This window comes from Falco rusticolus, chromosome 7, assembly GCF_015220075.1.
Source record: "Falco rusticolus isolate bFalRus1 chromosome 7, bFalRus1.pri, whole genome shotgun sequence".
In the NCBI taxonomy this organism is placed as follows: Eukaryota; Metazoa; Chordata; class Aves; order Falconiformes; family Falconidae; genus Falco; species Falco rusticolus.
This window is the reverse complement of record NC_051193.1, coordinates 53178929-53204896: the sequence shown is the minus strand read 5'-3', so window position 1 is coordinate 53204896 and position 25968 is coordinate 53178929. Positions and strand designations below refer to the sequence as shown.

Sequence of the window (25968 nt, the reverse complement as noted above, 5' to 3'; positions counted from 1 at the left end):
TGGCTGTCATGTTTGCACACATTCTGGGAGAACTCATTAGCATCACCAAGGCTGCACATTTGCCTATGACTGATGATACCGTTCAGGACATCTTGTCTCACCATAAGGGCAGAGTTTGTGCTGCTCAGTAGCAATACTTCTACTTTACCTCTCTTCACTGCACGAGGGCTGCCTGGCACACTGGCTTTCCTGTTCTCAGATCCAGCAGTAGAAGTCCTGAAGCTGGCATGGGAGCCACAGTCATCATCAGAGCCTGAAGACTCATCTACGAAAGGGACATTGCTGATCTGCGTGGCTTTCTGGAAAACAGACCTGTATGGTCAGTGTGTGAGGGAAGAGTTTCCCCAGAACAATCTCTGCTTGATAAGGAGACAGAGCAATCAGTGCAGGCTCTTATTTTCACACTGCCTTCCCTGCTACTGTCCCAGACTCCTAATTTTCTCCCTTTCTAGTCTGAGAACTTCCAAGCTGGACTCTGATCTGTTTGGGTCTCCTTTGGTTATCCCTCCTACTGTTCCACAAACCTGTGCTTCCCCATAACCTCTCAAGAGCCCTCTTTCATTTCATCCGCTTGGCTACACCCACTATCACCGCCAGGTTTCCACAGCCTCACAGTGCACACTGCAGCTTCCTGGACCAAAACTTGCTGCAATGTTCCATATTCCTAAATACATTTACCACCTGCTACTCCTGCATTCTTTCGGTGTCCAGTACTTTCTGGCATTTTCTAATTTTCTTTCCTTCACTGCACAGCTTCATCCCATTTTCTCTCAAATTACTAGCAGCCCTGGGCCATACTTTTCATAACAGGAAAGTGAGGTAACTCCTTACCCCCTTCAGCGTAGTGTAGACCGGCACTGTCATATTTCTGTAGATTAGACAGGTAAATGGCCCAGAAGTTGAACATGAGAAATTGGAAACTGCAAAAATTTAGAGAAAGCAAGAGAACAAATAATACAAACTGCTGAAAAGGAGGAGGTTTCAACCTAGGTACAGCTATGTGTGTAAGAACATAGCCTCTTAGAACATCAAATAATGGAGGACTGCTATCTGGGACAGTCTGGCCTCAGAAAGGCCAGGGAATGTGTTATTAACTACATACAAATCCCAGAGACAGCTGCAATGCTCCTTCCATTTAGCCTGTAAGACATCTTACCCACCCTGTGCTCCCCATGGTACAATTGCAATCCAGTGTGCCACATCCAAACAGGTAAAAGCCGTAAAAGGGGAAGGTGATGGTTAATCACAAGACTAAAAGCAGGCCACAGGCATGCAGAGGCAGAACAGTATCGGCAAAAGTGGTGAAGGAGACAATGGAGTCCCTGAAAACATTACTGAGTGGAGGGGCTCAAACAGCCCAGTACCAACCACCCCTGAGATCAGATGTATCCTTCTCCCCTCCCTTCTTTATTGTGGCTATCTACTGTCACTGTAAACTCTCTCTAAGGATGGACCTTGTCTAGAACTTACAGCAGCTGGAAGCATCATTCACCGTGGCCACTTCAGACAACCGCATGCCAGACTTGGCCACAGCATAGATTCGACTCTCCTGAAACAATAATACCATGAACAGCAACAGTCAGGCAAAAACATGATTCCTGCAAAAATAAATGCTTGTGTTGCAGAACCACATACACAATCACACATTTACGCAGGAAGGAGGGCCCTCTGCCCTCTAAGAAATTGCTCTGTTCACCAGATGTTGCATTAGTTGAACCATTAGTGGAAATGCGCATCTGTGTGCGACTCCCTAAATCACAAGAGACTTAGCTTATAAATGCTACAGAAATAATCTCTACAGACTGAAACACCTACATGCAATTATCAACAAATTATTATATCATGCTTGGAAAAAGCTGTTGTTTCCACTTTATGAGCAATGCATTAAAATGAATCAAGAAGAGCCCTAAACCAGGACAATTTATTGAGTCACCACCTGCAAAGGATTTACATTCTCTGATAAGGGAATGAAAGAAATGCCTGGAATGATCTCAATAAGCCTAAGTCTCAGTTGTAACAACACATGGAGCTTTCAGTTCTCCAAGTGCTTCACAAATTGATAAAAAAATGTAAGGGATGAACCCAAACCTGTAACTAAATGCAATGTTAGTTACATCAACCAGTCTAAAACGGACAAATATCAAAGCTAGGACTCCTCTTGCTGCTCCTTAAAACATACAACCAACCACTATCAGATAAAAGACATATATATAAATGAAAGCACCTAAGACTACAAAGAAACCCCCCCCCCAAAAAAAAAAAAAAAAAGACAGAATTAGTATTTTCTGTTGTATGTGCCTTGTGATTTGGTCTCTAATGAAATACTAGGTGCATTTTTTCCCCCCAGACACTTCCTATTCAGGGCACATAATGGACATTTCTTACTGATTAAGCTGCTATTTAATATTCTATTAATGTTTTAGTGTTTTGATATACTTAAATGTGCCCTACTTGGATACACTTCTTGGTCCTGGTCTGAAAACAAGATATAGGATTTTTTCAAGTGATGTTCTTGACTATAATACTGCAATGCTTCATAAATATTAATAAAAAAAATTACAAAAACCCTGGGAGGGACACTGATAAGTGCTATCACTGTTTTCCAGAAGAGGAACTCGGACATAGGTTCTTTGAAGTATCCAGTATCTTTGGAGTACCCATTTCAAGAGGTCCAAGACCTGACTTCTTGAAGATTTAGCATCATATAACATTGCTTGTAATGAAATCAACTGAATACAATTGCAGCAAAGAAGTGCTCAGTGCTTGTCTAATCAAATTTACTTGCCAAACTCAAGATAGACATTCAGAAGGCATGTGTAGCTGATGATCACATGTGAAAAATTTAGCTTAAGGGATTAGAAGAACCTTACATGGGAACTCTAGATCAGAGAAAGGAGTAGTAACCAATCTCTGAGATGTATTTCCCTTGTTCCAAGTGAGTACACTGTTCATGACATCTTTTTGACTTCTGCAGAAAATAAAACAGACATCTTGAAAACTGCAGTTTCTTTTACTACACTGTAAATCAGCTTCATCCCCAGCATAGTTCCATGTTATGGACCGAATTAAGAGATTCCTTTGGAAAAAAAGCTGTGATTGTACTGGGGTTTAAACTGGTATCATAAAGGGCATAACTAAAGATCACAAATAATGTTTTCATTAAAAAAAACAACTAAAAATAAAGACTAACAATGAGTGCTTGCCTTTGCACCTTCAAAAAACCACTTGTTTTCAATTTTCTTTTTTAAAGGCATAGGCAAATGATGGAATTATCTCCTTTGATACTACATTGACTTCCACAGATTTTGCCTATTTAGGAGACTTGTGAGGCAGTCCTGAAGGGCCAAGGAGTCTAGGAAGGCTGGACATTCCTCATGATGGAAATCTTAAAGTCACAGGACTAGGCTGTCCCCATGTGCTGAAAGATGAGCCAACAGGGAAGACCACTGGTCTGGCTGAACAGAGAGCTTTGGCTAGAACTCAGGGGGAAAAAGGACAGCTTATGGCCTTTAGAAGAAGGGGCAGAGCAACTCACGAGGACTACAAGGATGGTATGAGGTTATACAAGGAGAAAATTAGAAGGGCCAAAGCCCAGCTAGAATTTAATCCGGCTACTGCCATAAAAATTGTTTCTATAAATACATTAGCAACAAAAGGAGGGCCAAGAAGAATCTCTCTCCTTTATTGGATGCATGAGGAAACAGTGACAAAGCATGAGGAAAAGGCTGAGGTACTTAATACCTCTTTGCCTCAGTCTTAATAGTAAGACCAGTTGTTCTCCAGACACCCAGCCCCCTGAGCTGGAAGACAGGGGCAGGGAGCAGAATGAAGCCCCCATAATCCAGGGGGAAAAGGGCAGCAACCTGCTATGCCACTTAGATACACACAAGTCTATAAGGCTGGATGGCATCTCCCCAGGGGTAATGGGAGCTGGCAGAAGTGCTCACTGAGCCACTCTCCATCATTTATCAGCAGTCCTGGCTAACCAGGGAGGTCCCAGTCAAGTGGAACTAAGCAAATGTGATGTCCATCTACAAGAACAGCCAGGAGGATCTAGGGAACTACAGGCCTGTCAGCCTGACCTCGGTGCCAGGGAAGGTTATGGAGCAGACCAGCCTGAGCGCCATCACACAGCACATGCAGGACAACTGAGGGATCAAGCCCAGCCAGTGTGGGTTTAGGAAAAGCAGGTCCTGCTTGATGAACCTGATCTCCTTCTACAAGATGACTTGCCTAGTGGGTGAAGGAAAGGCTGTAGGTGTTGTCTGCCTGGACCTTAGGAAAGCCTTTGGCACCATCTCCCACAGCTTTCCCTGGAGACACTGGCTGCTCACGGCTTGGGCGGGTGTACCCTGCGCTGGGTTAAAAGCTGCTGGACGGCCAGGCCCAAGGAGTGGTGGTGGATGGAGTTACACCCAGCTGGTGCCCGGTCACAAGTGGTGTTCCCCAGGGCTCAGTGCTGGGGCCAGCTCTGTTTAGTATCTTTATCGACGATCTGGACAAGGGGATCGAGTGCACCCTCAGCCAGTTTGCAGGCGACACCGAGCTGGGGGGAGTGTTGAGCTGCTGGAGGGCAGGCAGGCTCTGCAGGGGGATCCGGACAGGCTGGACCCGTGGGCCGAGGCCGGTTGTACCAGGTTCAACAAGGCTCAGTGCCGGGTCCTGCACGTGGGTCACAGCAGCCCCACACAGCGCTACGGGCTGGGGGCAGAGCGGCTGGAAAGTGCCTGGGGGAAAAGGGCCTGGGGGTGCTGGCTGACGGCCGGCTGAACGTGGGCCAGCAGTGTGCCCAGGTGGCCAAGAGCATCCTGGCTTGTATCAGAAATACTGTGGCCAGCAGGACAAGGGAGGTGATCGTCCCCCTGTACTTGGCACTGGTGAGGCTGTGCCTTGAAGACTGTGTTCCACTTTGGGGCCCCCTCTGCAAGAAAGACATTGAAGTGCTGGAGCGTGTCCAAAGAAGGGCAAAGCTGGTAAAGGGCCTGAAGCACAAGTCTTGTGAGGAGCTGCTGAGGGAACTGGGGAGAAGAGAAGACTCAAGGGGGGAGACATTATTGTTCTCTATAACTACCTGAAAGGAGGCTGTAGAGAGGGGAGTACTGTCAGTCTCTTCTCCCAAGGACGAAGTGATAGGACAAGAGGAAATGGCCTCAAGTTGTGCCAGGGGAAGTTTAGACTGGATATTAGAAAAAATTTCTTCACTGAAAGGGTTTGTCAAGCATTGGAACAGGCTGCCCAGGTGCAGCAGTTGAGCAGTTGAGTCACCACCCCTGGAGGCATTTTAAAGACATGTACACGTGGCACTCAGGGACATGGTTTAGTGGTGAACTTGGCAGTGTTAGGCTAAAGGTTGGACTCAATGATCTTAAAGGTCCTTCCCTGCATAAACAATTCATGATTCTATGATTAGCAAACAATCCAACCACCTGAACTAACAAGTAACTGAAAGTGATAATAACAAAACTTCTCTCACATGGAGTAAAAACAATCGGACATACTGATTTTACCAATGGTTTTCATAAAATTTTCCTCATAGCAGAAGTATACCGTGAGATAGCAATGCAGAGATCTAATACAAATATCTATTCTAGTATTCACAGCTTTTTCTGTCTCTGAAGCTACCTGGTCTGATCCATTCACTTGCATTTATTACTCACTTTTCCATCTTAAACACATGGCAAGACAACTAAGGATTAACTTTTGATGACCCATAAGGGTAAGCCACAATGCAGCACCTCTTGACTTTCACTTTTATTCCTATGTTTCTGGAATACTATTTGCTTCCATGATTTTTTTTTCCTTACGAAGCAAAAAATTGTCAGTGGAACCAGCACGCCTCATGATCTGGAACTGTCAAATGAGGTGGTTCAGAAATGTGACTGATGTCCACAGGAAGCAACTGCTTGAGAGCAAGAGCTGTTGTAGCCTAACTGCTAGGTGCTACTCAAAGATAAGCAGTACTTCTCAGACTGTCGTCCTTGCATTTCTTACCCATGATGGGAATCTGTGCAGCGGTGGTGTGGGAGGTTTACCACCTGGGTCAAGAACACCAGCCTCAGAACTCACAGCTTCTCTTTGCCCTGCAGATAAGTGGTTCATTTCCTCAGATGCTCCAGCTTCTTCCCTCAGCGGGCCACGTTCTGTCTCCATCTTCTCCAGTACCCCATCATCATCAATGTCTGTCTCCTTCACTGGCCCATGGCAGGCTGGAGAGTCTGTTATGGGCTGGAACGTGCTAGCCTCTAAGCTCATTACACGATGTAAAGAATTAGTCCCTGGCTGTGGTTGGCTGTAATGTCTCTTGGCTAGTTGGATACTGTCTCTTGGTGTATTGGGAGTTCGTATTTTTGGAAAGGTCATACTACTACCAAGGCCACGTTCCTTCCCTGGACAAAAGGAATGTGCTGTAACAGCTGATGTTGACACAACCAGAGGTGGCTCAGAAGTTTGGAGACATCCTTCCAGCATGCTCATTATTTCTCCTGAAGAGGAGGAGTCCATCCGGCGGTGGGAGTTGAACCTTGCACTAGGGTCAGAGAATCGGGTGCTGTCCAAAGCCACTTGTCGCAAGGTGCTCACAGTGCTACAGTTTCCTTCCAAAGATGACTGGAAAGTCAAAGCCTCAAGGATTCTTGTGGCCTCAGCTGGAGGGTCCAATGATGAGGAATCAGAACACCCTAACCTGTGTTCAGAACTTACAGCTGGGAATAAGTCTTTCTCTGCCGAGAGATTCCAGCTCGGTGGGTCAGACATAAGCTTCAGTGTGCTCTTGGAAAGCAGAGATTTATCCTCTCCACCCTCAGTAAAGGTGCCATTGGCAAGGACTATGTTTGCTGTAGAGAGGACACGTTTGGTAGGTCCTGTCTGACACACCTGTCTGAAACCAGGTGCAAGAAGCACAGATTTCTGGTCTATCTTCTCAGCAAAAGACGCTTGTGATGCTCTGGGCTTCAGAGGATTACAGCTCCAAAGAGATTCAAAGGGAGGAATAGTGGTCATATCTACAAAAGAGGAGAACATATGGTTAGGGCATTCAGATCCTTGTCATCTAAACCACTGTAAAGTTGCTCATGTCAGTTGTATTTCAATAGCACCCTGGTCTGGTTAGGACTATACAGAATGGAAAGATGGCTGGGCTCAGCTATAACAGAAATGATATCTATTTATAATTGGGAATATTACTCTCTTTTCAAGAATTTCCCTAAAGCTTTTCACTATCCTTTTGTGCTATACAACCCAAGCAGTGCCTTTCAGCATCAAGGTTTTTTACAGTAAAACCACATAAGTAACTTATAACTTCCTTTTTTTTTTTTTCTCTCTGCACTTTCAGTTGCTATACTAGAAGATGACATAAAAGACAGATCCTAGATTGCCTCCATTGTTCTTTGTCTATTTAGTACCTATACTTTATAATTCTTTTACTTTCTTCCTTTCCATAATTACTAGATTTAAAAATTCAGTTATACAGGTTCTGCTGAATAGTGTAGGAGAATTTGGAGTGGCAGAGGATGCTGCTTCACTTTATGATTTTGACTGAACTTGGCATTTATATCCATTGCCTGACTGAAAAGAACCTAGTCATAAGATGCTTTCGAAATTGCATAAATATGGGTGAGTGTGACTGCACAGCTATTGCTGAAAACGCTGCCTGAACATCAGACTCTACAGGCACTGCTGAACTAATAGTGGGATTTACAAGGAAATAGAAACAAACTGAAGACACAAAGCAACAGAGGGAAGGACAAACAGCAGAATAAATCACTGTTCATTGCCGAGAGGATGAAACCCACCCTTGGAAACACAGCTGAGAAAAAAGCAACCATGAGAGCCTGACCTTGGCATTCGAGTCACAAGGAACTTAATGCTAACAAAGCTGTTCCTAACACATAATGCTGATACACACAAATCCTGGCACACATTTTCCCCTGCCCCAGAACTCAATCATTAATGTAGACTGAAAAGAGGCCATTGATTTCAAATATTATTGGTATTTCTGCAGCTTCCTAGATGTGACAGGAGATGAAGCAGAGGAAGCTGTTACTATTAGCATGGCAAGCAAGAAGAGGTTTGTCTCTCTGCAGAGGCCTCTGAATTCAGCCTGGCACAGGGACAACTAGTGTGGGCTAAGAGGAGAGGGCAGAGTTGTTTACTGCCCAGAGAGTTGGGATCCAGGGAACGCTTAATACCAGATTATTAACGCAGCTTACCAGCCATTCTCTTTTTGTAAAGAGCCAGAAGGGATGAGAAAAAAAAAAAAGTCATAAAAGCATTTTGCTAGAAAAATGGTGGGATTTAGAAGGAATTTTGCCCTATTCCCTTGCTGTGGAGTGACAGAAATGCCAGAAAGACTTCTGCAGGAAAGAAATGCCCCCTGCCTGCATGCCCAGTGGAGTTCTGGAAACTAGCTCATCTTACTGTGACCAAACTGAGTTAATTAAAAAAACCAACCAAACAACAAACCTCCACCAAAAAAAAACCACCCAGGAATAAAACAGTCAAGAGATAATTTCCTCTTCAAAAACGTGTTGTAATGAAGGGTGCTGATTTCAAACCCTCAAGACCAAAGTGTTCCATCTATCCCCCAAACAAGAACGACAAAAGCACAAGCACCATAAGCAGCTTTCTCAAACGCAACCCAATAGCACCAAGGAACCCAGCTTCTAAAGGCAGACTAGACAGCTGCTGCCTTAGCCCATTCAGTCCTCAGTTACTCAGCTCATATGCCAGCAGAAGTTCTGTGGGGATAAGGATAATTTGCATGTGGAGGTAAAGTGAAATACCTCAGGGACTTCTACTCTGCACCACTGAAGCAAATGGAGAGTTTTGCTATGTATTTCAGTAAGTGCTGCTAATTCAGGAGCTCAGTGGCTTATTTTAATGGCTAAAGCAGACTCTACAACAAATGAGGTCTGTACTCAATTGCTGATGGGAAACCAATTAAGAGTTTAAGGCAGGTAAGCAACGTTATTCCCATTTTAAAAATAGACTCACTGAGGAACAGAACAATTCTACTGCTTGTTCACTGTGACAAGTGCTAATTTTTGACCAAGCTAAGAATATGACCCAAGAATGCTGACATCCACTCTTGTGGTGGTTACTAGGCTACAACACCAGGTGAGCTCATTTACCTTGCAATGTATCTTGAAGGGCTTCAATTTGCTCCATCAGCCTCTGATTACAGTTTTTCAGGTGGTGATTTTCTAGCTCAAGCTAGGAAACAACAATAAAAACCAGAAAATAATGCAAAAGTGTGTGCGCATGTGTTCCACTATACAGAATATGTCTTCATCTTTATTACATTCAAATGTCTTAACAGGAAAAGGAAAAAGGAGTGGGTAATTCTACCAGTCACCTTGAAATCCTTCTACCCAGCAGCTCCGCTGGACAACTCACTTAAACATTTTTCTGTGCTTTCATAATAGCCTCTGTATATACTATTCACACTTCTCAAATAGGTCTTTTTATTTCCTTCCCTGCAATTGTTCATCGTTTACTCCTGTTCCAGAAATAACTGTCATGAAAGAGACAATGAAAAAAAGTTACCCAGAAGGAGCATTCCGCCCCCCCCCCAACATTCTGTGTGGTAAAAGGAGATGCCCTGTATCCAGAGGACCAAAATAAAAAACCCAAATCAACATTAAGGGTGTATTTACATTTGCAATTATCACACAAGTGATTCTTTTCAAATCTGCCTTACATCTTTGCTTGAAGTGTCTCAGCACACATCCTGAAACACAGCAGTGGTGTGCCCGAAGAGACTTTCCTCTTGACAGAATCTAATTGCACCTGTGGGGCTGTCTAGAGCAACTAATTTGCCACAGATGCAGAGTCCTTCAGTGGCAGTGGTCCACTTGTACACAGTATGCACCTAGAATCAGCATCTGGCACAAACTTCTCTGCCAATAAAGACACAGTATGAATGTATGGTCCTGGATTCACAGCAGGTCACACCTGGTCAACCCCTTCGTGCTGCACCAGTTAGTAATGTAGATGCACCACAAGTTTTCTCATATAGGAAAGTGGAAGAGAAGCACAGCAGCTCAGTGAATTATCTAGGCAATCTAACCAGATTACAGAGTCACAGTGCCCACAGACTGCTTCTTTTAACTCCAACAAATCCCCTTTCTGGCATAAACAAGAAAATCTATGGCTTTAACTTGGAATAAAAGGGAAAGACCCAATAGCCCCACTCCCAGTTGTAAACTATTACTGCATCTTTAGAACTGCATGCTGACCCACCATTACTATCAGTTTCCCTAGAGGGTATTGACTTAGGCCCAGATAGAGGCGTAAGTCCACAGGATGGACAGGAGGGAGAAGTTAGACATAAGAAAATGCTGGGCAGTAGGAAAACAGCATTAGTCAGAGATGGCAAATTAAGGAAGAGCAAAGGGCATGTGTTTGTGTCACAGCTGCTTTGTCAGGAAAAAAAGATAGAACCCACACCCAGAGAAAACAAGGAGAGGCAGAGGAAAGCTAGGTGAAAGCTACCTATGAGTAGTTTACCATCTTCAGAGGCTGCTTTTGGGCATTAGTGACTTCATTCATTTATAGTTTGCCCACAGCCCTCAGTAAAAGGGACGACCCTAGCTCTGCAACTGCGTGTGCATAGGGCCAAACAAGCAGAAAGCCTGTGGCAGACTGACTGTCCTCAGACTGCTGTCCTACACAGAAGCCCACTGGCAGTGCAGCCACTGTATTTACTCACAAGCAGCAAGACTCACCTCTCTCAGCTTAAGTGTTACCCACTCTTTGATCTTAGCAGATTTCTCTTGAACAATTTTGGCTTCCTCAGTCCTCAACTGTTTCTGTGCCAAAGAAAGATTAGATGCATTAGAAGAGTACAACTAACTGTTCTCAGGAAGTTACTGCATCAGGACTTAAACACTGAAGTTCCCATTCCAGATGTAAGATTTAAGACTGCTATTTGGATATTATTATTTAGCTGGCCTCTGAAAATATCAAGCTCTAAGTTGTCTAACAGGGTCACTGGCATCAAATTCAAATGGTTGTTTCAAGGGTTTATTGTGCAACAGCAAAATCCAGCAGCTCAGGTAATGATTGCCCACCTACTACAGTTCCTTTTCAGTACAGTCTGCAACTTTTCCTCTTTTAGATGGTTTTGTAATGTTACTGTTGAGCATCCATAGTGTCCCTCCAGCCCTGTCCCCCCGTCTCCCCGAGTTGGCTGAAGTTAATAAGAACTAAGCAGTGCCTGTAAGTGATTTATAAAACACTGATTCAATTGCACAGGTGTAGAGTATAGACTTTAAAGGTTCAAGAGATGGAAACTAACACCAACAATGTATTTAACACATACAATATTCTCATTGAGAAAGTATATTAAAAAAAAACAGCAGACAGAGTAAAAAAATCTCCAAAACTTGACCTTGAAAGGCTAAGACATACTAGGAGGTTTTGAGATTGTGTAAATGGTTGTATGCTTACATATCCATTAAAACAGGTTCTAGTCCACACAGAAATGTTATGGGAATACTGCTGATTTGCACAATGAACATTTTTTCCCCCCAAGTATCTGCTTGGGCAATATTGCTACAACATCATTTTTGCATCTGTGTGGATACCACAATTACCTGAAGCCTTCTGTACATCTGCGTGGCTTCATCAGAAACAATGTCACTGAAAAGTCTATCTACATAATGATTTAAACAACTACAAGGAGAATTCAGTTCCAGGAGCAAGGGAGGGGGAATACACTCTGTATGGCACATTCAGCCTTGGTTTCTCAAATGGACACAGGTAATATTTTCTGATAGCAGTTGGTGGTTTCCCTGCCAGATTTTTTGTTTTAATGTAAACAAATACCAGTAATTATGATGATAAAAATGTCAGTGCTTCCTCTCCTCCCTTTTTAAGTTTTTCACACTGAAGAGTGTAAGTTCACTTAATGAATACCATATAAATACACAGTAGACTGCAGGAAATTCCCTACATCTTCACATTGCTTTCAAATCATCACATGCTATTCGTCACCACAGCTGCACATTTAAAAGCTCTTACTCAAATACATTTTCTGACTTTAAAATATACCTTGGCAACATTACAGGTAGCAGTAACATTTGTGGTTAAGCATAATAAAATAAAAGTAATCAAATCTAATGCTTCAGGATGAGGACTTACATTAGTTCTTCTCCTTGAATATGGCTGTATGCGCTGCTAATCAGGTACCAGCCTTTGCTGTAGTAGAGTACTGGACATGCCTACTGCTCTGAAATATCTGGCACATACAGTTGATCTGTCCTAGTCCTCTGAATATCCATATCAAAGTAATGCCTTTGAATTCCTAATAACCTAGAATTGTCTCAGATCAGGGACAAAGATGTAAAAGATTCAGAATATTGCTATGCTACACAGTGAAGTGCAAGTCAAGATTTTATTTAGGGCCTAAAGTAGAACAGTCACATAACAACAGCACTGTCACAGAGCTTAGTAAGCCCTGCCTCCAAGCAGAGCCAATTCACTCAGGCACAGCACCTGTAGATGTAGTTATTGTGCTTTAAGACCCAGAGGCAGAGATTCTTTGTGTCCCGTACTATCGTATGGTCCAGACACCACCTCAGTGTTCTAGTATTAATGCTCTGAACTCCACAGCTTTCCCCATCCCAGTGAAAACAAACAGGATCCCTTACAGGAACCCTTCATGACCTTCCAGTGCTGCCACCATCCCACCCCATTCTGAAACTAAACTTCTAACCCTGATAAACAGTGTTTCTTGTCTGAAATTGTCCAGCTTTGGCTTTGATTTCTAAAATTTCATTTTGCCTCTTGTCACTAGAATAAAAACCCGAAACATTCTAATATTTTTCCCATTTATATTTGTTGATTTTCATCAAATCACACCTCACATTTTTGGCTAAATTGGAATTTCTTCCACCTTCAATTGGAAGAGCTGTTTCCAGACTTCGATCACTGTTGTAGCTCCTTCTGAACACCTCCTTTCTCCAAAATGCAGAAACTTCATGTACATTCTGCCTGAGCAAGCTGACCTGGGGATGTGACCTGAAATTCAAGAGTACTACAAAGACCTGATGCCAGACCACCACACTATACTTGGTCTCAGTAAGGGTAAGCTGTCTGAACTTTTTTTTTCCTCTTGAAACAGGTGATTAGTTAAATGTAAAGTGCAACTCAAATGGAAAAGTTTATTTTTTGTGTGCAATATTTTAATGAGCTATTTCCATTTAAAATTAATTAACTTTATATATACACATTATATTCTTATATACAACATAAAAGAATACTTCATTACTCGTGTTATAAAGACCACCAGGTAAGGCCTTTACTAGAGCTGAAATATAAGTCCTCCTGTAGATGCAGATGCTTTCTTGCACCAAGCGAGAATGGAACATACTAAGAACTATCCTTACTGGGAGACAGCTGCTCTTTTATGATGAGGACATCTGATAAGAGATGAACTATGCTAAAGGATTGCTGAAGACTGGGAAAGTCCCTTCCCAAAAAGCAGGATGAGCCGAGTCAGAGATGGCTACATAATGATTTTGCAGAGCAATCTATATGCTAGGAAGCCACAGAAATACTGTGACCAGACCTTAGCATTACAATTCAGGGTCTCAGCACTGACTCAGCACTAACATAAGGAAGTCCATTAAGGACACTGGTCTCCTATAATGAAGGGACAAGGGCTACTGAGGCTGAATGAATGCTTTTGTATAAAAGAGAAAGGGAGGAGAAGACCTTGCACTGGGCAGGACAACTTTTTACAGCTGAGCTGAAGGCAAGTGAGAGGCTAATTAAGTAATAAGACATAGTCCATACCTTTGAAACATACATTACAGAGACCCTCCAACTCACGAAAGCTACAGATCTCCCTGTAGAAAACATCTTTACCTGTTTTGCTAGCTGTGTCTCCAATCTGTTGATCAGATCTTCCTTTCCTTGCACTGTGCCCATCAGCTCCTGACATTTCCTTTGCAGAGTGCTGTCCGATTCACTGGTCTTCACGTTGGCTAGTTTTATCTTCTCTTCCATAACTCTGACCTGTAATGACAATCAGAGAGAGAGAAAACCACCAAAATAATGCAAATTAAGAAGCTGACTGTGTAGTGGTAGGGCCCTAATGAGACTATTTGTGGGTTTCATATTTTTGAAGTTGGGAAAAGAAGAAAATAAAAAACTCTTCAGGTCACACTTAGTTTATATCCATATTTCTGAATAGAATATTGGCCATTCATTTGTACTGCTGAAGCAGTAACAGATGCAAACTAAACTGTGAACAGATAAACACGCTGTGGACTGTAAAATATTTGCACACCATTAGTCAAGGAAACCATATAGGCACTATAGTCTACAGAGACATATGGGCAAGGTACACCACATTTTCCTCCTTCGCAATACTGTGGTCACCTTTTTACTTTATTCACTACCAGGTATACACCACAAAACCCTGGCCGTTTGCTTCAGATCAAGATGTCTACAGGGAAATGTAATACAGAGTTCCTTTTTCCTCCTATCCCCAGCTTAGACAATGTTTTAGCAACTTCTGGCTTTCTGACAAGTCTTTTCACCCGACCTGCTAAGGAGTTACCATGTTAGATATTTCAGAAGCTTTGCCTGTCTTTGAGCTCCTACCAGTGCCAACACTTGTTCACCTCAGCAGGAGAAGCACCAGCATAATGCTCCTTCACTACAAAGTTCCAATGCACTGAAACCTAGATGCTGCTGAAGTCTTTCAGGTTTTCAGCAAGTTTTTAAAACTTCTTTGCTTTCTTCAAAACCTGTGTCTCTTAATATTGCAGTGGTTTATAAGACTTCATTTCTGAAGGTGAATTGAATTCCATCAACTTAACTCAAACCTGCTAAATGCAGCATTTGATGATGGGAAAGCATCTGGCTCCAACGCATCCCAGAGACACAAAACCTGCAACGAAACCAACTCCAGATACCGTTCATTTGGCAGGAGTTTGGAACCGGGAAGGTAGAATGCAGGCAATGATCTGAGCACTTCACAAAGTCTGTGCAACAGTTACTCATGCTCTGCTGAGCAGCCTACACTTCATACTTGTAGAAGCTGTGTTTTGTCCTCCTGTCTGCCTGCATTAGGCAGAGAAGCAAACTGCCTCTTCCTCATAACTGAATCAAAAAGGTAGGCACCCAACATCCGAGCCAGAAAACAAAGCCTGCTGAGTCGGATGTGTTTTCATTAGAGTTTAGGGTGATTATAGTAAAAAGAAATGGCCCCTCCCTTCTGTCTGATGCCCAAATGCTGACTCTGTACTAGAGGCTCAGAGAGGGGACTGCAAACATGTGATTCCCTTAATTGAGGTTGGCAGCTACAGGGAGCCCATTGAATTAACAAATCCAACCCCCCAGACTCCTGGAGAGAAAGATAACAAGGGATTTTGCACTTGATGTGGAGCCCTCATTTGTCAGCTGCTTCTCATTCACGGTGAATATACTTGTTAGTGGAAAGGAATGGTCCTACTCCTATGCTGTCACTTCTTCAGGCTGTCAGGCAGCAATGAAGTATTTCTCTAGGAACACTTACCTCTGGATGTTGGTATGGCTGCTGGAATGGCAAACTTTGAGGGTTGCTAGTCTTTAGGACCTGCCAATGCACAGCTACAGAACTGCTGGTGGCAAGTTATTGAAGGCAACCTCATTTTTCCTATACCTTCCCAGACAAGTTCTCCCTTTCTTGCGCATTCTCTGACCTGGACTTGACTTGCTCTCCATCTGCTCCCTTACCGTCATCACACCTCACCATATCATGGACACTCTATACCTAACATTGATGTGTCTGCTGGTACAAAGCCTCCTCCACTGGCCTATGGCAATAACTACATTTCCTGCTGGTGCTGTCACAGCGACAATGTTACCTTTGCCTATCTTGGCTGCACATGGACTTACCACTCTCAAGAACAACTCTTCTTGACAAGCAGTTGCTGATCTAGCATAAAGATCATAGCACAGTGACTAGGCATAGCATCTTTCCTATATTTAAGCTGGTCAGAAAAAAAATCTTGATGTAATATCAAACTGGCATGGAATAGCACATTCTGCAGACAGAATACCTTACTAGGTACTTCAAATTCTTGATTCCTAGGCAGTATGTTCCCCAGTGCTTAGAACACTGCCTATTCAGCCCTTCACTACTGAAGTCATCTTTGACAGCCATTCTTGGCCATCATGCATGGCTTAGGTCTGTGCTTCAGTCTCCAACTCAATGCTCTGTCCTGCAGCTTTTGTCCAACTGGAGGGAGCTGGTTCACTTCAAACCTTCTCTTCAGCAGCAGTCTGCAGTGATGCAGGAGCTCAGATCACCTGGCCCTTCCTGGCTCTTGTTTTTATAATACTCCTTACAGTGCAGACTGTACAACTGTCTGCTTCCCCGAAGTCTATTATTTGTAACCTGTTCACAAGCTGAAGTCTCTCCCTCCACCCTTCTCCATTATTGAAGAAGCACTGAAGGACTATCTTGGACAACATGCCTAATTTTTAGATGGTTACAGTAATATGCCAGGAATCCAGCTCTTACTGTTTTTCTCCATGGGCTCCTAAGCCAGAACAGTAATTACTAAAATGAAAATCCAGAACAGCTGATAGGTTCTGCAGACACACACCCTTACTTCCTTCACAGAACTTTCTCTACTTGTAGATAAATCCTTACCAATACTCTTAAGCGTTTGTTTCCTGAGGACGTGCCAGACAGCTGTATCTCCATGCTTTAATCCTGAAGTACGATATCCCCTTACTTTGCCATAACCAAGCATGCCTACCCTGTATGAGGGGGTAAAGGCTGTGAAGCCGAGGTAAATATACGGTGCTGGTTTTCACTTAGGGTGGAACACATTTAGGTACCTGTTCATAGCTCAGGCTCAAAGCCTGGGAAGTAGACCAGAAAATCCATTCACCACTGTAAGTCAGTATTTCCCTAACAAAGCACAGCACTGCAGAGAGCTGTCTGTATGCTAGACTAGAGGGAATTCAGAGTAAGTTACTGCTAGCTTGTACCAGAGCAATCATAAGAGAATCTCTTACCTGTTTCTCTGCTTCCTCAGCTCTTTGCTCTGCTTCTATCACTCTCTGTTCCAATTCCTGCATCTTCAGAGCCAGAAGAAAAGGAGGGGAAAGGGGGGAAGAAAGAAGTAAAAGTTAATATCACCTGGAAATTCACCTGTTTTACTCAGGAATCTTTCATTTCTTGTGCAGGTCTACAGATCTTTGGCATCTTTTGGGTTAACTGCACAGCTTTGACCAGGAGAAAAAGCCTTTGACCTTTTCCAGTCTTCTGCCCTACTTGGAATTTACCGGAACTGTTTTCTCATTAGTGTGCTTCATCATTTATTACACGGGTCAAGGGAATAGTCTCAAAGTCTTGACCCCATCTCCACAATTTACACACCATGGGCTGTCCCTGCAAGAAGCCTGTCTACAGTGTGCCATTCTTTCCTGGTTTTATTTCAGCCAGGATTCATTTACATTGGCAAGTAAAAATGAACACGTCTTGGAAAGCTCATAGCAGGTTCTTTATGATGCCACATAATAACCAACAAATACTTTTGCTTTGCCTTCAAAACCACCAGTCTCGTAACTGACAAGATTAACAATGATCTTAATTTTCCTATGCTTCTTTTAATTTTAAAAAGCTTTGCAAACTGACCATTCTGTGATTCTTTATCCGAGTATTGCTGCTATTGAAGTCAAAGGACACTGACTAGAATTGTACTCTAAATGTATGTACATCACTTCATTCTCAGTACGTGGGATTCCTCTAACAACTTACAGTTAGAGCCAAGTCATCTTTTTTAAATAGCAACTAAAGATCTCATTCAATGTTTGCAAAGTTATCTTCTACCACCTGCCCTACTTTGACGAGTCTCAGATTTAAGCCCAGTAATATTAAGGCAGTGACACTAAGTTTCATCCACTAAACTGCAAAATTTGAGGAATGCTTCAGAGTTTCCAGCGTTTACTTGTGTTTTACTAATGAAGGAACAACATAGAGGCAGCTTCAGAAGATTAAAAGAACCATGCTTCAAGCAGAAAAACTGTAAGGGGAACTGAGCTTCTTTTCTCTCCAATGCATTACTGATTCTTGATAAAGCACTGGAGCCAAGTATCCAGGTTGATCACTATGAGGACCAAGCCAATACTTCTGAAAATGTGACTTACTCCTCTTAGGTGGATCACCCAGAATGGAGATGACAGCATTCCTGTGTTTCCATTTCCCTTCCTTCAGATGGCAACAAGACAACTCTCCTTTTTGTACATACACACTGATCATAAGAGCAAACTGTCACTTTTTGACAAACATATCAGAAAGGTACATATATGTAGACACATCAAGGGTCATATAACTAAAAAAGCCACGCCATGACAAATTCAAACCATGACGATCAGGAATGCCATATTTAGCATGACACATCTCAGGTGCTTTTTCAGTAGAGCAATGAAGGACAGCACAGCCTATGCAGCTTAATGTTCAAATCAAGGACACTTCTTTGGCAGAGGAACGGAGAGATGCCACAGAAAATTGCACAGCCAGCCAAAACTGCTCTGACCAAAGGACCTGATCTCTTAAGAGTTTTAGAGACTGAGATCAAGGCAATCTAACACTAACAGCAGTGGTCTGGGTTACCACATGAGCCTGCGTCCATTAGGAACAGTGATCTACCCATGCATTAATCTCTGGATAGTCATACCATGGACAGGTAGCAGCAAATTATAAGGGTGAAAGACAGATGCTAACTGGAGACATAATACACCTTGTGAAACAAAGGCTTTTTATGACCAGCTTCAGAATCAATGGCCTGTGCTAATTTCCTGATGAATTGACAGTGTCTACATTACCAGCACAGACTTTAGATGAATCTCTGAGCCTTTTCCCAAAGGCTATCTATCCTTTTAGACTAATAACTCAATCCTCCACAAGGTGGGCAGTCTCCATGGAAGATTCATGTTATTTTAAGAAGACAGCACTGTTCCAACTGAAAAACACGTCCCATGTGACTCATGACAGTTTGCTTCACATTGCTAGCAGTCCTGGATCCTGATCAGGACAGAGAATGTATGTTGGGATCATTCCTCATCGCCAAAAAGTTATGAAACTTCCTGTGCAAGCAAGGTGACCTGGCTAAGTTCCAGTTCAATCAACTACTTTTGTCACCCTAATCCCCTCTGTAGCCCTAAATGAACTTATACATTTCTTAACTTCCTGTACTACATTGCTGGGGTTGTCCTACTATGAACTGTTAAATAACTGCTGTGTTTCTCATGTACACAGAATGATTACTTCACCCATCCCCAGTGTCAGCTGTCTCACCGGAGTATGTTCAGATTTAATATGTCCATGCTTGTAAGGCTCTTTCAAGTCCTTCAATGAATTACTAATAATGCTTGATATCTACGTGGGTCCTTTCGTTAAAAATGCTTTATACTTTGACAAATGCTACTAAGCAACTTGTCCCGGGTCACATAAAAAAACTTAGTGACCAAGCCAAATTCAACTCTTCTCCCAAACATTAGCCCAGACAGCTTGTATGGAGAGAAACAAGCCCAGCTGTATAGCCATGCTTGCATGAGACAAAAGAGGCTTTTCCCAAATGGTCATTGTTTATTGAATTAAGACAGAAGCAGGTTCAAAGCTACCCAGATGGCCTTTCTAAATGCTGCAGAAGATCCTCCTATCAACCATTCATTCACAGAGGCTTGCCCTCTCCTGATGGCTCAGAACATGCTAAATTGAGTGAAAAAAGTTCCTGCATGTCTCAGCCTCATTTTCCTCCTGTTGTTCCCTTCCAGAGCTCACTCCTAACCAGGTCAACTTGCTGCCAAGGCAACGGCTTGCTATGTCACTCACCAACAGAGGAGTATCTTTTTCTTTGTGCATGTACAAGAAAGAGTGGAAACTGCCTGCTTCCCAAGAGACTAGATCCCTGCCACTGTCCACAAGGCAGGACCCAGGGGTCTCACACCCTCCAGGAGTCCAGCAGGATTGCAGAGCTTTGTCTTGGAGGCCAGGGGCTGAGGTCCTTCTGTCACAGTGACTCACAGCCAGGCTCTCCACAGCTTGGGTGGCACTGCTTAACAGCTGAGACTGGGCTACCAATGTGGAAGTTCACACCATGTGAACTAGGGCACTGGCAGTTAAACTGTTGGGTTTTAAATTCCTCATGTTCTGAACCGTGATCTAGATTATTCAATCTAAGCGGATTTTCAAAGTCTGTAGTATTTAAACTGTTAGCGTACATTGTATTACTGATGCCAGGCATGAGTGGTTGGGCTGGGGTTTTTTGTGAGTTAAAATAATAGTATCTGCTTTAAAATTGAAAGGTTGGTTATAGAGACTAATTTAAGACTGGGGGATCAGGTTTTCAAGCCTTTCAATCAGTAGCTTCCAGACCTCTGAGACAACCTAGCTGGTGAGCAAGTATCACACCACTGTTAACATTGCTCTTCACTTTCACTGGCAAAACCACTTTTTTTTTTTTTCCTGTTGCTGTAAACTGTATCAGAGGATCACCCCAGATGGGCAGCACAGCTTCAAACTGAGCCCACTTCACATTTTTCAAGATCTTTCTCCCCCCAAATGTTTTTTGGAAGTGCAGTACTCTCTCCAGTATGTCTGAATCTCTACATTCTCACAGATAGAACTATAAGAAAAAAAAATTAAATCACAAGTGCTTTAAAATCCATGATAAAAATCCTTGGAGCTGGCATCACTATATACAAAGCATGCACTTCCTTCAGTTTAGCATCACTACCCATCTGAAGGGGAGAAGGATGCAGCATGGACAGGAGCCCCTGTTGCTGTGACTACTGGGGAGCCCTGTGGCAACAGAGAAGGAGGTAAGGAGGGTCTGTGATCAAGTAATTGCAGAGCATTTGGGAACTTGAGGCACAGAACACTTCCCAACAGTAGTATTCAATGTGAGCATTGTGTGCTGAGCACCTGCTCTGGCACCTCAAGTCCACCTGCATCAGGACAGCCTGCCAGAGCTGCCCCGCAGTCCCCAAGGCTCTCCCAACATGACATTCAGAGCAGGAATTGCAGACCTGCTAGCTCTTTGACCCTTCAAGTAAGCCTGTGACAGGGCTGTACAAGTAGTTACAGAGTAACCTGATCACTGAACCAAACTGCTCCTTATTCTTAACAAAGGGAACATCGCTTCGACAGAAAGGCTGGATTAATGGCAGTCAGGCCCTTTCCTTGAGAAACCCCTAAAGCAGATGAAAATTTCATTCTCTGCCACAGCCCACAAGCCTCCCCAAACAGACAGTCAAAAGATTTGACAAGTCTGTTCTCCAAAAATAAAGTCTGATAGGTGGGTTGTGGTTTTTTTGTTGTTTTTGTAGATGGGTAGTCAGGAAGTTTCTCAAAACAGAAGTTAATAAACCATGGGGCCACATATTCCGTAATGCAGCAAATGTGAAGTATTGCATGAATACTGGTTAACTTTACCAGACCTGCACCACATCCATACTATTGTGTTTGTTTGGTTTTTTTAATACAACGTCATCTAAATGGACTTCACAGCTGCTTCCAATGTTTCCCAAGGTAAGTAATCACTAAGGTCCAACTCAGCAGCTATCTCAAAAAGATGAAGAGGGTGCTTAAAATCGCATTATTTCTTAAGATATGATGGGTAGAATGAATGTTGCATGCAGTATACAGCATCAGTGGAAACATAATTACAGTGAAAGCAAGGATGAAAATTGCTCCACTCTGAAGCAGATACCATTTGGAGATTTTTACATCCAAAACCAACAAAGAAGAATATACACATAAGAGTTACATAATACAAAATGGAGCAAAAGTGAGTTTAGAACATATCTGTCATCAGGTACAGCTTAAAAGCATTTGGAGTAAACTGCAGCCAGTTGTAAAGATTTCAACTTCATTAGCAGACTGTGACTGAAAGAAACTGTTCTCACTTTCCAATAGTAACTGAATAGCTGAGCAATATTGGACTGGACTGTGAAAGCCACATTTTGAAACAAAGAAGGAACCCCACAGCAACCTACAAACTTAAATTTTATGCAAATTAGAGGTTAGTGAAAAAGCTTTAATTCAAATTGAAAGCCAAGTCAACTGAAGGTAAATAAAACCACCAAAAATCCACACCATGACAGAAATACCCACCACCCTCAAATATTCACCAGTCCTTTCCCTTAGGATTGCAAACAAGTTCACTTAGTGCACTTGAAAGATTAGTAGGAGATGCCTCTAAACCCACAAATGCCAGACAAGTTTCTAACATGCAGATCTCAAAGTATCTTGGTCCTGCTCTTCAGTATCCCCAGAATATTTTGACTGGGTATGCAATGTTATGCACTACATGTACCCCTGTTCAGTCTTAACTTTACAGCATAATTTGCACTCCTGTAAGCTTTTCTATTGTCAGCCAGGTCCTGATCCTGCTTGCTGTTCTTATCCAAAATATCCATCTTTGCTCTACAGCTGCCTCAGTCACTTTAGATAACCAGACTCTTGCTGGTACAGTGTTTTCCAGTAGAGTCTGAATACCTGGTGATTTTCCAGTAAACAAGGCTAAATTCTTATTTTCACTAATGCTACTTTACACCACTGTCAGTCACATCTCTATATCTCAAGTGATAAGCACAGTGCAATGACGTGCTGTGATCAAGGAAGAGATCCTCACTGCAAGTAACAATTTCACTAGATAGCTTTGTGTTTAGGAACTTTTTGCTTTCGTGCCATAACTCAATACAAAGCAGAAGCCACCACTGTCTCACCTTCTCAGCTAACAGCTCTCTGATCTTGCTTGCCTGCAAACGGAATTTGAAGAGCTGAGACTCCAGTGCAAGGCATCGCTTTTGCCAGTCCGTACAGCTGCCACTCTCCACTGTGAGTTCTGCCATTGTGAAGTTAATCATCCATTTGGGATGTTGTCCGAGGTGCTCTAAAAATCCTACAAAAGAGAAGGAGAAAAAAATACATATTTTAGACAGGCAAACCTTACACCCCTTATGCCTAGTCTTCTTTGGTCCATCTTACAGAAGTGGTAACAAAGGCCTTTTCTTTGGCAAACAGAAAATGAAATGGTACTGTCCAGGTTATTGATACTGCTGTCTCCCAGAAGTCTCTTTTAATGGATAACAGATAAATATTCAAATAAACTTTTACCTTTAGAGTAAGTAAATAGTTTACTAATGCATCACACTGTATATACTACAAACAGCCTTACTGCCATCCTTACAGCCTTGTTCAGCATCTACCTGTAGACTAGGAGTATTTTTACTCCTGCCCACTTTGTACCAGCACAGCTCTAAACTCTCAAATCACTAAGACCTCTTAAATGTAACTCACGCCACGCCACACACCCGTTACTAACTTGGGCCACCAGTGCTTTATCTCATACAGACTGTGTTAAGAGGATGCAATGTACGAAGCAAGTGTTCCCAGCCGCTAACTACTTGATAGTCAGTCCACAATAAAAGTGGAAAAGTAGCTATACTACAGTATCTTAACAATCGCTCTGTTAAAACAAAGAGATCCCAGCCAGGAATAAACTAGGGCTGAAGACAAAACATGCGATAGGCTAAAGTCCTTGTAGACATCAGGAGATATACAAAACTCCACAAAGTGGAAACAGCTGTGGTTTTTAAAGTAGTTTTATTTTCTTACTCAATAACTATTTAAACATTTCAGATATCTTTTACAATGAAGACAAAGTATGTAAAATGTAGGTAATAAGTGTCCTTAATCAAATTCAGGCATTCATGAACACTCACAAGAAGGTTTATAATATCAGCTCAGTGTGTGTAGTCCAGCAGCCAGCTGTATTACTCTACGATAACAAATGTTGTGCAAAGCTAGAACAGTTATTAGTTCATCAGCTTCATCAAAACACTGAAATCCATACTTAAAGGAACTTCTCACCCATTCACAGGCAAAATTTGCGCTTTTCTGAACTGGGACTAAAGTAACAGACCAAGACTTGGGAGAGAGCGGTGAAGTCATCCAGTCTCACCACCTTCACAACTGCCTTTGCACAGTGGGAAAGCTTAAAATGTCGCCCTAGTTTTACTCACCTGCCAGGACATCTGGCTCATATTTTGCATGTAAGAGACCTGAGATTCAAATTACCTTAAGTATACATAATAGTGTAAGTACACATAACACAGCTAACAACACTACCCAGCTATATCCCCGCTGTTAAGAGTTAAGGAAGACACTTCTATACCCTTTAGCTACAAACATAACCTGCAAGTTATTTTATACACAGGTTGCTATGTTCAGTAACAGAAAGTTTTCCAAGCGGCAAGCTGCCTGCCCTTCCAGTGATATGTGAAATACTATCCCAGGTCAGAAGGTAGGTTTAAGTAAAACAAGGAAAAGGAACGCTCACGTCCGGTACTGCATCACTGAAAACACCCTGCGATAGGAAGAAAGACCAGTATCCTACAAGCAGCTTTACAGAAATACAGAGGCCATCCTTTTCGACAGCCCAGTCCACCACATGGATCTACTCTCTAGCCCTAGCTCCTTGCCAGGCATTTAGCCAGGTTACCTCTGACATACAACATTGTAGGGTTCCCCTCTAAAGTAGTGCTACCAGTCCTTTTTAAGCCAAAAGAGTACACGAAGTCATAGAAAGATCCTACACCACCCTAAGTTTGTTTACAGCCAGCTCTGTTCTGGATATAGTAATTCAGGTCTCGGATGAAATTCTGTTGTCTTTCATACCAGGCAGAAAGAGATTTTAGTCTTTATTCATAGAGTTCAAGTCCAAAGAGGACACATGAAAGAATGGGATAAACCCTAATGGCACAAAGTAGAATGAATCTGATTTACCACACAGCTTATGCCACAGCAAAAGTAATTTCCTCAGACAGTCCATAATTTCTGGTTGAACTAGACTTCCTGTCCAGAATGGGGCATTTTAAGACCAGGATAGATGTCCTGAATCATTGTCCTGTTCCTTCTCACTGTAGACAACTGCATGATATAATCCCATTCATAAATTAACACAGCCCTTTCCCTAGAACCATGTAGGCAGTTTTGCTCCCACTATTCCTGTTGTTCTACCTCACCCCTCTAATGAGCTGCCTTCTAATTACCAGCATAAATATAATCATAACCAGCTTGCATCTGTTCATTCTTGTAGATTATTGCCCTTCAGCTTCGCTAGTTTTTTTCCCTCCCTCATATTTACATCTTGGTATATTTATAGATATCAAAAGCTTCTCTTAAAAGACCTTATTATGCAAAGCTAGAGATAAGAGGCTCTTTTAGTCTCATAAGAAAAGCTCACCACTCTCCCTCTGCACCTGTTTCAGCTTCAGCACACATCATATAAGAGAGTTAGGTTTCATCTTTCTTGCTCCCCTTCATAGATATGGGTGACCACAACTGCACCTGAAAGGCAGCATGCAGCCTCACCAAAGCTTTGTGTAAAGGCATTTAGTACTTTCCACTCTCCTGGGGAACCGCACCTCACCTGATTGCATCTGCCTTTTTTTACAACCACATTATACTCGTGGGCAACTTTCACAGACAAGCCAACGCAACTGGAGCAGAAGAATCTCAGCTGCCTTCACCAGTGCCAGACATGGGAGCACAGGGGGCCCATTACAACGATACTGGAACAGATTAATAAAGTACAGGTCTGTGCCAAATCTCCACAAGATCAAGAATCTCTGTACTACAGGCTATTGTAAATTTTAACAGGCCCATGGTTGCCCTGTGATCGATTAGTATATCCAGATCTTTTCCTCCTCTGCTGTTTCTAAGTAGGGCTCTCCTAGGTTTCGTACCCACTTTATTACTACTTCTAATGTGCAGTTTTACTTTGTGTCATTAATCTCATCCTTACTAATCCCCTGGGTCAGCCAGCTCTCCCAGTAAGATACCTACCTTCTAACAGCCCCTGGCTCAGCACAGTGTTGTCACATTCTCTTTTGTCATTTCTTTGTCTTATAAATCTTCTATTAATCCCCATCTCCTCTACTTAAGCTAGTAAC

At 42.6% G+C, this 25968-nt stretch overlaps 1 protein-coding gene across 1 annotated transcript in view; it reads right to left on the bottom strand.

The window, feature by feature from the left end:
• PLEKHH1 (pleckstrin homology, MyTH4 and FERM domain containing H1) overlaps positions 1 to 25968 on the bottom strand; it is a 53784-nt gene that overhangs the window by 25481 nt on the left and 2335 nt on the right. Inside the window, exons 2-10 of the mRNA XM_037395669.1 lie at positions 22738 to 22913; positions 17020 to 17082; positions 13870 to 14019; positions 10725 to 10808; positions 9129 to 9210; positions 5992 to 7001; positions 1471 to 1549; positions 832 to 920; positions 149 to 299 (exon numbers count right to left, since the gene is read on the bottom strand). Coding sequence (XP_037251566.1) covers positions 149 to 299; positions 832 to 920; positions 1471 to 1549; positions 5992 to 7001; positions 9129 to 9210; positions 10725 to 10808; positions 13870 to 14019; positions 17020 to 17082; positions 22738 to 22878 — 1849 coding nt within the window. The 5' untranslated portion in view covers positions 22879 to 22913. The remainder of the gene's footprint in view (positions 1 to 148; positions 300 to 831; positions 921 to 1470; positions 1550 to 5991; positions 7002 to 9128; positions 9211 to 10724; positions 10809 to 13869; positions 14020 to 17019; positions 17083 to 22737; positions 22914 to 25968) is intronic.